Here is a 12,809-nt window from a genome sequence, read left to right on the forward strand (position 1 = left end):
TGTTAATGTCAAATCCGGGAAAACATTACTTAAAATCATTGAAATGCATTATAAATTGGTGGGACCACCAACAAAAAAATGTAAAATGCGGGAAAACTGAAAGGACCAGTTACATCAAAAAATTCAATTGTTTTAAAGTAATACAAATATAATGCAGTGTTCTCCTGCACTGTGTTTGCATAAGAAACACTACTATTGTTTATATAAATAGGCTGCTGTGTAGCAATGGGGGCAGCCATTCAAAGGAGAAAAGGCTCAGGTTACACAGCAGATAAGCTCTGTAGAACATAATGGTGTTATCTGTTATCCACTATTTATCCTGTGCCATATAGACTTTTTTCAATTTCCGACATTGCTACTCAGCAGATTGTTTATATGAACTATAGTAGATTTTCTAAAGCAAACACATCAGTTTTACCAGTGCAGGGCAAGAGTGCATGATATTTTCATTACTTTAAAACACTTTAATTTTTGGGTGTTCCTGTTCCTTTAAAATCGAGGTTTCGCTGTACTTACAAGTCAGACTGTATCACTGTTTGGACTCCAGGAAAGGGTAACTTGTGTTTGTTACTCCTTGTTTGAATGCATGCTGCTTATCTGTCCCGGTTATGGAGTGTTATCTGTTGCAGACATAAAGCACAAGCCGACTTTTATCTAAACACCTGTCATTCATAGCTGGGACAGCATTACCACTGACCTGCTGATTCCGAGCAGTCTCCTCTTTCTCTCTAATCTGATTAAACACTAAATAAACAGAAATTGGCACAACAGAGAGAAACTTTAAGTTTTCAAGTTCTTTGATCAAAAAAGAGTCAGGGGACCACCAACATGTTAATGTCAAACTCCCTGTATGGTACTTGGGACACAGAAACCAGCGCAGCTGAGCTGAACTTTATTCTTACTAGGACAGCAGCATCTGGGCCTGATGCTATAGCTAGGTGGCTTTCACCCTTTATACATGTTTGCCTTTAAAAAAAAATTAATTCACAGCAATTTAAAGCGGTAGTTCACTTTAAAGGAAACAAAGTAGGCTAGAAATGTTGTACATTGTGTTTTGTGCTTCTGTACTAGCCAAGGCAACCACAGCCCGTTAGCAGCAAAGATCGGTGTCTCCAAAGATGCCCCAGTAGCTCCCCATCTTCTTTTCTGCTGATTCACTGCACATGCTCTGTGCTGCTGTCACTTACTGAGCTTAGGGACCCACTCACAATATACAGTACACATAGAATAGAAATGTCACAATATAAGGCTGATTAGTAATTTATACAGATAATTACTACGTGGCAGCACAGAAACCAGTGCAACTAGCATCAGAATTTAATAATAAGCCTTGTAGCATCAGCTTATATGAGAGGCCAAACTAATTTTCTGCTTGGTCATTTGCAGCGACCCCTAAGCTTAGCTTCTCAACAGCTGCCAACTGAGCATGTGAGTGTCACAGACACTTTCCAAGATGGTGACCCCCTGTGACAAATTTGAAGTCCTGGATCATTGCTGCTATTGACAAGCTGAAACTTTAGACTGGTGCAATGAGATTATTATATAAAATTTTTCATTTTTAGCCATATTCATTTTTAGTGTTTAGTTATCCTTTAAGTAAAGTATTCTTAGCAGCTTTTTACATTTGTTTTAATTTTTTTTCTAGCTTTTTAATGTTGTGACTCCATCTTCTGCCCCTTTGGAGCTCTTTAAAGGAACCGTAACAACAAGAAATGAAAGTGCATTAAAGTAATGAAAATATAATGTCATGATTGTGCTGCACTGGTAAAACTGACATGTTTGCTTCAGAAACTCTACTATAGTTTATATAAACAAGCTGCTGTGTAGCCATGGGGGCAGCCATTCAAAGCTGAAAAAGGAGAAAAGGACCAGGATACACAACAGATTAGCTCTGTACAGTGGCGTAACTACCGGGGGAGCAGGGGGTGCGATTGGGCCAGGGCCCGCACCCCCTCAGGGCCCCCCCGGCAGCTCACGCGCCACGATTCCGGCAGTTTCCGGGTGTACGGAGGGGGCCCGGCAGCGCGTCCTGCGCCAGGGCCCGCCCCCCTCTAGTTACGTCACTGGCTCTGTAATATACAGTGGGATTCTTCAGAACTTATCTGTTATCTACTGCGTGTCCTGTGCCTGAATGGCTGCCCCAATAGCGGCACAGCAGCTTGTTTATATAAACTATAATATTTTTTCTGAAGCAAACAAACCAGTTTTATTACATTATATTGTCAGTACATTAAAACACTTACATTTTTTGGTGTTATTGTTACAGAGATCACCATCCCCAGCAGTCACAATTTTACTGTTTTCTTTACAATCCGACCTTCTCCTATTCAAATTCCAGTTGCCCACTCAAACTACTCCCCAACTGCTTTTGTAAATTGGACCTTAGCAACCAGATAGCTGCTGAATTTCCAAACTGCAGAGCTGCTGAACAAAAATCTAAATAATTCAAAAACCACAAAAAACGTGAAAATGAAAAAAACTACAAATCATCTCAGATAATCATGGTCTACATCATATTAAAGCAATGTTTGTCTTTAAGTTAACTTTTAGTGTGTTACAGAATGTCTCATGTTTTCATTTTTTTTATATAGTTTTTGAACTATTTTCCTTCTTCTTCTGACTCTTTCCAGCTTTCAAATGGGGGTCACTGACCCATCTAAAACAAATGCTCTGTAAGGCTACAAATTTATTGTTATTGCTATGTTTTATTACTGTTCGACCCTAGCAACCAGATTGCTGAAATTGCAAACTGGAAAGCTGCTGAATAAAAAGCTAAATAAGTAAAAAAAAACACACAATTAATAAAAAATGAAAAATTGCAAATTTTCTCAGAAAATCACTCTCTACATCATACTGAAAGTTAATTTAAAGTTGTACAACCCCTTTTAAAGACCATGTAAAGCAGGAGTCCCCAACCGCCGGGCCGAAAACACAATTGGACGCCGGCTAAATTTGACAACTACCCCTGTAAGTTGTGTGTGTTTTAGGATATCAGGTAAAACTCGCTGCTTTTTGTGCAGTATCATAATTTAAGTACCGAGGCCTTCTCCTATGTCTGCACAAACCATCCCATTTACCTAAATGCTTTCTAGCATTTCTGGCTAGCCCAATGGGTTGTGGGGCAGGTCTTGGTGCAATCACATCCCCAGCTTTCCTCCAGTAGTTCCACCCTAATAAAGTAAAGCTATATACACATGGGCATCTCGATGGTGGTTTCGAGGGCAGGCTTTCTGCAGCTACTTGTTTATGTAATTTGGAGCATACAAGTTCTAACGTCACAATTATGTACGGCTATGTACAGTGGCGTAATTAGATGTTATTGGGCCCCACAGAAAATTCATTTTAGGGCCCCAGAGGTTTTCAGTCTCACCAATATATATTAAAATCTCACATTGACCCTCATGGGGCCCCCTATACCTCCTGGGCCCCCCTGCAGCTGCAGGCTTCCTCCGTAGTTACACCCCTGGCTATATACTCATGGGCATCTGCAGGCCCATGTAGGCTATGAGGATTTCTGCCGCTATTTCTGAGTGTTACTGTGGTCGTACTTTAGGTGGTGGGTTCTGCAGCTGACTTCAATAGTACGGAAAATACTATTAGCAGAATGGGGCAACTCCTGTAAGATACTATTTGGATAAGCATTACAAAGGCAGATGTTTTTGTGCAACTGCCACACTTAGGGGCATATTTATTATATGGTGTAAAAAAACGGCCAGGCCCGGATTTGTGACAAGGCCATAAAGGCCTGGGCCTATGGTTGCCACCCGGCCGGTATTTTACCGGCCTAGCCGGTAAAACACTTGCCAGGGCCGGGGCCGGTATTACAAATTTACCAGCAATGTAGCTGCCAGTAATTTGTAATACCATTTAGAAAATCACTTGCCCGCCGATAAAAACTTACATTTTCGTTGGCTTTGGGGCGATGGCCCCACCCCTTTTGTGATGCTACCCCGTGGCTCCTCCCCTTTTGCAGGGCACCTCATCTGCTCCGCCCCCACCACTGGATAGTAATTTTTTTTTTAAAAGATGGCAACCCTACCTGGGCCATGAACGGCAACATTTGAGGGACGGCATCTAGAGGGAGAACTGGGGAGTGTGTGCTCGCGTTTGCAGGCAGGCTCTAGGACCCAGGCAGCCTAGGGGCGCCTTAAGAGGAAATCTGGCCCTAAAAACGGAGAAATAATTTGCCACACATCACGAGGCATCATTGTGTAATAAACAGAGTAAAAATGGGGATTTACATGTTTTTTTTTGAGCAACATCCTCCGGAACTTATTTACAGAGGTCTGAAGCAGTGTAAAAGAATGGTGGAAAATCAGGCATTCACATGGCACAAAATAAAACACAGCTTGATAAATTATTTTACTCCACTTTTTACACCGTTTTTTTGACAAAATTAGTTTTACACAGCATATATAGTATATTTTAGTAGTAAAAATTGCTATTAAAGGGGTTGTTCACCTTTACATTAACTTTTAGTATGATGTAGAGAGTGATATTCTGAGACAATTGGTTTTCATTTTTTATCATTTGTGGTTTTGGTAGCACTGGCGCAACTAAAGTGGAAGCAGACCCAGGACCTGGGAAACTGTAGGTCGGCTTCCTCTATAGTTTAGAAAATCCCCCCCTACCAATCCGCTTGTTTGCCTTTTCCGTCTCGATCGGCCGGGGGAGCAGGGACGCGACTGGGTGGGTGGGTTTTTTCTGATTAGAACGGTTCGGGCGCGCAAACACAGTGGTCGGGCAGTGCAGGAGGAGGGGGCCTGCAACAGGAGCCCCTGTGGGCCCCGGGCCCCCCCAGTCCGATCCAGTTACTCTTCGGATCAATTCTCAGACCGTGTGCACGTCATGAAGCCTGTTCACAAGGGCTTCTCCCCAACAAACATAAATCTTCCAATAGACAGCACTCCGTTGTTCCATAAAAATGCCTATATTTTATCTTATATCATGGCAAAAAAAAGGATAACAATGTTTCGAGTGACACCCACTCTTTGTCAAGCATGTAGGGTTTGTGCTGAACACCCTTTGTATAATGAGCTTCCCCTTATCTCAAAGTCTGTCAAATTAATCTTTTTAAAGGGAGAGAGAATGGAGGCCAAAACAGGGTTAAAGAAATATGTGTTTCATTCCGTTTAATGCATTATTCTGAGAATAGGAGTCTGTATCTGCAGGGCAAGGGAGGCCTACTGTAACACATCTGTCCTCTATAATGATTTTTTTTTTTAAGCTGAAAAAAATAGCTGACCATGATGGGAGCTGGTTAGAGGTTGTCACTAACAGGAAACACTACAATGTTACCAATTTGTTACTAATCAGTATATATCATTCAAAAATAATTATCAAAAAGCAAGACTTTTTTGGGGGGGGTTTAGTTGACAAACTCTCTTCTTGCACAGTTTGTTTTCCTCTTCTGTAAGCAGTCGAGGGAGTATAAAATGTGAATGATTACGGGTTGTGCTTTGATCTGTCTCTGCAGTAAGAACTTGGTTTGTTCTGTCTTGTCTGGTTCTTTTTAGTTCTAATTCATACCACATTTTTCTCAGTTGATAAAGACTTTTGATGATAAATATTTCAAGGACCTTATCAAGATTTTACAGGTTTGCTGTCTTTTGGTTTTTTTCTCTCCTTTTTTTAGCATGGAAGGTTCTATTGTTCGACTTCCAGAGATCGTAGCTTTAAAAAAGAAATACAAGGCCTACTTGTATTTGGACGAAGCACACAGTATTGGGGCAGTGGGAGCTACAGGCCGAGGAGTGGTTGAGTATTTTAGCATGGACCCGACAGATGTTGATGTGTTGATGGGCACCTTCACCAAAAGCTTTGGAGCAGCAGGAGGATATATTGCTGGTAGCAAGGTAATCCTTTATAACTTGGCAGTGTTAGCTGCCCTATATTTGTGGAGTCATTTTAAGTGATGGGCGAATATGTCCCATTTCGCTTCGACAAAAAATTTGCAAAACGCTTTGAAGTCAATGGGCATCAAAATTATTTTCACGCGTGACAATTTTTACACGAGCGACTTTTTTGTCGCAGCTAATACTTTCGGCTGCGAATTTTCTTAGCATTTTCACAAAACACTTTGCAGCTGCGGAAATTCACTGCAATTGATGTATGGCAAATAAATTCGCCCATCACTAGACATTTACTATGAAGTAAAATCTTGCAGTACTTTGAGACTTGCACCCTGTCCAGCTATAGGGTAGTTAGTAAATACAGGGACCATTTGCACCCTGTGTCCACCAAAGGGGCCAATTGATGCATCTGAATGATGTGCAAGTTCAGGATATTGTGTTGTTTCATCAGGAAAAAAAATGTTATGCTCAGGTGGAGGGACATGTAAAGGCAAAAAAACAAAATCCCATTTTTACTTTCTTTAATGAAAAAGAAACCTATCTCCAATATACTTTCATTAAAAAATGTGTACCATATTTGTAAGAAACCTGACTGTGTGCAGTGAAATTCTCCCTTCATTTACTGCTGTGGATAGGAATTGTCAGACTGTCCCTAATTGCTCTGCAGGGAAACAATCATGTTTATGAACAGCAGGGGGAGCCCCCGCCTTACTTCCCAGCCATGCAGAATTAAAGCAGCTTTGTTTGTTTCCCTGTAGAGCAGTCAGCGACTGTGTGGAGGTTTGTATTGGATTTTATTTTTGCCTTTAGATCCCCTTTACTGTTTCCAACTCCAGCTGCAGGGACAAAGATCACGGAGCCAGATTTAAACAAATAAATTGGGAATCTATTTGGAGGATTATTTTGCTGCAGCTACTGGATCTGCAGAGTTAGGGAAAGTTTGTATTAAACAATACAAAAATTATAAAATCCACATTAGATTACATGACAACACTGGACCCAGGTCAGACTGCCTATTCTGATTATTATTCAGTCTTGCTGTATCGGCTTCTGGCAGATATTATTTGACTTGTGCTGTTTTGATCATTTATGATGATCAATAAGCAGCCAAGACCACACTGAGCATGTGCACAGTCTTGGTCTTGCAAAGATGTTTAACAAAGTTACAAGATGGTGACCCCCTTTGGCCAATTTTGAAAGCACATTTGTTTGATTGGGCTTGTGGTGCAGTAAGTTCATGTTTATGTTTAGTATACAAATTTCTAGCCGTATTCTATTTTAGACTTTATATAATTTATAATTTTAAAAAATGTGAATTATTTGATTAATTTTAAATGTCTGGAAGATGGCCTTCCAGTAATTCAGATCTTTCTGGATAATAAAATAAACCCAGTAGGCTGGTTTTGCTTCCAATAAGGATTAATTATATCTTTATTGGGATCAAGTACAGGATACTGTTTTATTATTACAGAGAAAAAGGGAATTTATTTTTTAAAAATGTGTATTATTTGGATATTATTTCTGTAATTCTGGATAACGAGTTTCTGGATGACGGATCCAATACCGGTAGTAATAAAACATTACATATCTCAAAGAAAAACAATAATCTGTTATTTTTCTTAAATATACTGATATTTTATAGGTAACCATGCTCCTTGGCATTGAGCAAGAAACAAGAATAGATCAGCCTTAACTTTGCCTTGCTTTCTTGTACAGAGCCTTGTGGACTACCTGAGAACACATTCCCACAGTGCAGTTTATGCAGCGGCTATGCCTCCGCCTATAACTGAACAAATCATCAGGGTCCTGAAGTGCATAATGGGACTCGATGGGTCATTAATTGGTAAGATTTCTTGATTCAAGGTAATTTCTACAGCGGAAATATGGCAACCGGTATTTATGTATTTAGCAAATAACTTGGTTCCTTGACTTTTGCACAGTGAAGGCAACCATAAGTTTTGCCAACGGTATCATTTTCAGGCACCTTTCTGTGAACTACTTATTCTGGTCATTCTGTCTCTTTCTATTACGTCTCAAAAATCGGGTGGCCGCCTACTAAACTATTTAAATGCATCACATGCATTTCTGAATGACTGAAGAAATAACAGACCCAGATGAAAGAAAAATCTCAAATAAGGCAGTTTACTAATCTCTTTTTCCAGTAGGTTGCCCCAGTTTCCAAAAGGGGCTACAGCATAGAGAAAATTTCATTAAAGCCATTTTCATGGGGACATATTTAGGTATGAAGCAATAATAATTGGTGACAGCTGTCTCCCGTTACCCTCCCAGTAAATAATAGTGCTTGAAGGAGAACTAAAGCTTAACTAAAGAAGTAGCTAGAAATGTTGTACATTATGTTTTGGCCTTCTGTACCAGCCCAAGGCAACCTCAGCCCTTTAGCAGTAAAGATCTGTGTCTCCAAAGATGCCCCAGTAGCTCCCCATCTTCTTTTCTGCTGATTCACTGCACATGCTCTGTGCTGCTGTCACTTACTGAGCTTAGGGACCCACTCACAATATACAGTACATATAGAATAGAAATGTCACAATATAAAGCTGATTAGTAATTAATACAGATAATTACTACATGGCAGCTCAGAAACCAGTGTAACTAGCATCAGAATTTAATAATCAGCTTATATTACTGACCAACCTCATTTTCTGCTGGATAATTAGTGACGACCCCTAAGCTTAGCTTCTCAACAGCTGCTCAGAGCCCACTGAGCATGTGAGTGTCACAGACACTTTCCAAGATGGTGACCCCCTGTGACAAGTTTGAAGTCCTGGATCATTGCTGCTATTGACAAGCTGAAACTTTAGGCTGTTTCAATAAGTTCAGTAGATAAAACATGGCATTTTTATCCATATTCATTTTTTAGGATTAGTTCTCTTTTAAGGACAGGAGACCAGCATCTCCAATTTTGGTCTTATTAAAGGAACAGTAACACCAAAAAATGAAAGTGTTTTAAAGTAATGAAAATATAATGCAATGTTGCCCTGCACTGATAAAACTTGTCTGTTTGCTCCAGAAACACTACTATAGTTCATAGCTGCTGTGTAGCAATGGTGGAAATTGATGGCACAAATAGTGGATAACAGATAACACCATTATGTTCTACAGAACTTATCTGCTATCGGCATGGTAATTGAGCTCATCTGTGTTGTCAATATTTGGTATATTTTCAGCCAGATATCAGACAGTGTTCTATAAATGGAAACACAAATCAAAGGAGGGCACTCCAAATAGCAAAAAAGATTTTTTTAAAGTACTGTACAGGTATAGGATCCCTTATCCAGAAAGCTCCAAATTACGGAATGGCTGTCTCCCATAGACTCCATTTTATCCAAATAATCCAAATTTTTAAAAATGATTACCTTTTTCTCTGTAATTATAAAATAGTAGCTTGTACTTGATCCAAATTAAAATATAATTAATCCTCATTGGAAGCAAAACCAGCCTATTGGGTTTATTTAATGTTTAAATTAATTTCTAGTAGACGGAAAAACCCCAGGTCCCAAGCATTCTGGATAACAGGTCCCATACCTGTAGTAATATACCAAATGTAAGAGGTGCTGATAACCCAGGGATAACACCAACAAGTAACCCAAAACTCAATATCGCATATAATGGGTTCGCACACTCTAAATAATATACAGGCAAAAGGTGGTAAAGTAAATTTCAGATACACTTTGCCAAAGGATGAGAATAGCCCAACATTTCGGCACACTAGCCTTTGTCAAGGGGGATTCTGGATTCAGAATCAAGGCTAGTGTGTCGAAACGTTGGAGTATTCTCATCCTTTGGCAAAGTGTATACGTCCCTTGTGGTTTGTTTTTCTTCTTTTGCTTTGAAATTGGTGGTTTGTATATACTTGTCAGCACTATTTTGTATAATATAGGGTCCCTTGTGCCACAGTAGGAGGAATGGTCCTCAGTGCTAGTACAGATAAGTGCAAGCTACTGCCTAGAATGCCAACATTTTTTTTAGGTTTCCATTGTTATTTGTAAGCTGTACATATGGAGAGTTAAAGGAACAATAACACCAAAAAATTAATGAGTTTTAGTAATTAACATATAATATAATGTTAACATGTACTGGTAAAAACTGTGTGTTTGTCAGAAAGACTACTATAATTTATATAAATAAGCTTCTGTGTATCCATGGGGGCTGATATTCAAGCTGGAAAAAAAGGAGAAAAGGCACAGGTCACATAACAGATAACAGATAAGCCCAGTCCAATACAATGATGTTTTATCTGTTATTTGCTATGTATCCTGTGCCTTGAATGGCTGCCCCCATGGCTTCACAGCAGCTTATTTATACAAACTATAGTAATCTTCCTGAAGCAAACACACCAGTTTTACCAGTGCAGAGAAACAGTACGTTATATTTTAATTACTTTGAGATACTTTCCATTTTTGGGGTCACTGTTCCTTTAAATGTATGTTTTTTACGTCCCATTCATTTCTCTAAAGCTGTTAGTCACTTGGCCTCTTGCATGTACAGCCATTTGTATGATATGAAGTCAAAATAAGAGAGCTTTAGTAAATGTGTATGTTTTCTGCTTATTGTAAATGAAGGGTAAATCTTTCAGCACTTAAATTAAAAATACATTTTATTTCCTTTTCATAATTTGGGACCATTGGTTGATGAAAAGTTGTTTGTCTATGGTCTGGTACTAACTGTTATGGTGCACCAAAAACTGCTACTGTTCAGTGAATTATTCCCCCATATGTAATGAAGCAGTGACGGCTGTAATGCATGTGTGATGCTCACAACTCACTGCAATGGCTTTATTTTAAACAAGTAATTGACAACATATGTTCACTTCAGCCTGCGGCTTGTGCTGATTTATTAGCCGTGGCTCCTACAGTGCTTCTGATTTAAAAATAAAAATGACGGTATTTAAGCTTTCTCTGCGGGTACTTGTAGGGGGTTATTTACTAAAACTCGATTTTTTTTCTGGTCAAAGTTTTTTTGGGGAAAAAAACCCCTCAAATGTTTCAAGATTTATTGTACCCCGAAGTTGCTGAAAGTTCGAATCCGAAAATCCGCCATCTCAAACCTGCCGAGGTCATGTAGAAGTCAATGACAGATGTCCTTTTTACAATTTGAAGATAATTCAATAATCTGAAAAATTCTGGGTTTTCGGGTAGTAACCTGAAAAGAAATCGTGATTCGGGCATCAAATCTGAAGAATTTTTAGTTATTTTATCAATAAATCATTCAAAATCATGGATGGGAGTTTGGTCGAGCTTGGTCTACTAAAAATATGAGATAAATTCAAGTTTTAGTAAATAACCCCCTAGATGTAGAACATGACCAATATTTGAAACCAGACAACCCCATTGTCTCGAACCTCAGCCCTAAGTCTTACAGGCAACTAAGTTACTCTGTTTGATCATGTCTGATATAACCTTTGGCTGAGTTTACTTTTATACAGTGAATAATGTACCCCCTGTTTTAAAATATAGGGATATCATAAGTCACCGAGTAGTCCCATAACCATATAAAAGCATGAGGCTGAAGGCAGAGGCCAAAGTGACTGCTAATATCCTCATATTTTGGAACAGGGAGTACATCATTTATTATAATACACAAGTTTCAGTGAGTCATGTGACAGAAATTACATCACTAAGCTCTGATTATAAATGATGACATCACTAAGCACCATTTTATATAGTGAATAAAGTAGCCCGTATTCTAAAATATATAGTGAATAAAGTACCCCCTCTTGTAAATTATAAGGATATTATAAGTTACCAAGGAATTTCATGACCATATAAAAACACGAGACCGAAGGCAGAACTCCGGAACTCCGAAGTAACTTCTAATATCCTCATATTTTGCAACTGGGGGTACTATATTTATTATAATACACAAGTTTCAGTGAGTCATGTGACAGAAATGACATCAGAACTCACCGTTCATAACTGATGACATCAGAACTGTTTATTAGGATATAATTTACTAGATATTCATGGCTTTTGTGTATTATATCCTTATAGTACACAAAAAACATGAATATCTTGTCATTTATATCCTTATAAACTGTGACTAGTGATGTCAATTATAGTGGTATAATTTTTGTCACATGACTCACTTAACTTGTGTATTATAATAAAGTACCCGTTGCTGGAAAATATGAGAATATTAGAAGTCACCTCAGAGTTCCATAACCTGTATAAAAACACTCGGCCTTCGGCCTTGTGCTTTTATATGGTCATGGAACTCCTCCGTGACTTATAATATCCTTATATTATACAATATGGCGTATTTTATTCACTATATAATCATAGGATAATCATAGCTCTTGTGTATTACTTTAATATCTGGCAAAGCAGTTAAAGTAGAAACAAACCAGTAATAAAAAAAAACCCCTACCCCCTACATAGACCCTCCTCCCCCCAGCCTAGCTGCTATCACGGGCAAATGCCCTTAACTCTATACTTACCCCTCCGTGCAGATTCAGTCCAGCGGAGTTCACGGGCGCTATCATCTTCTCTTCGGTAATCTTCGGGAAGTAAGTGCCGTATAGACGCAATCACAATTGGAGCAATTTTCAGTTTCTGCGCATGCGACGAGAATTGAGGAAGTGTTGTTCTCATTCCGAAGATTACCAAAGTGGTTGAAGATGGTGCCCGTGAACTCCGCTGGATAGAATCTTCACCGAGTGGTAATTAAAGACTTTGGGGCATTTGCCTGGTGTAGCAGCTAGGCTGGGGGGGAGCGAGGGGGGTCTATGTAGGGTAGGGGGGTAGGGGTTTTTAAATTTAGGATTTGCTTCTCCTTTAAGCCTGTTATAGCTGAAAATAAACACTTTCTTTTGGAATTGGGAGCATGACAAGAAAACAAATTCATTAAACGTTGCTTAGGAGAAACACAATTGGCTTTGGGATGAAAGTATCTCGCTGCCCTGATTTGCAAACCACAGAAGAATTCTTTCAGTCGTAACTT

General features: G+C 39.1%; 1 protein-coding gene across 1 annotated transcript in view; it reads left to right on the forward strand.

The window, feature by feature from the left end:
* The window catches only part of sptlc3.L (serine palmitoyltransferase, long chain base subunit 3 L homeolog), a 104,013-nt gene that overhangs the window by 66,646 nt on the left and 24,558 nt on the right, over positions 1-12,809 (forward strand). Inside the window, exons 8-9 of the mRNA XM_018262794.2 lie at positions 5,636-5,855; positions 7,569-7,695. Of these exons, the coding sequence (XP_018118283.1) occupies positions 5,636-5,855; positions 7,569-7,695 (347 nt within the window). The remainder of the gene's footprint in view (positions 1-5,635; positions 5,856-7,568; positions 7,696-12,809) is intronic.

Source organism: Xenopus laevis, chromosome 5L, assembly GCF_017654675.1.
Source record: "Xenopus laevis strain J_2021 chromosome 5L, Xenopus_laevis_v10.1, whole genome shotgun sequence".
Classification (NCBI taxonomy): Eukaryota; Metazoa; Chordata; class Amphibia; order Anura; family Pipidae; genus Xenopus; species Xenopus laevis.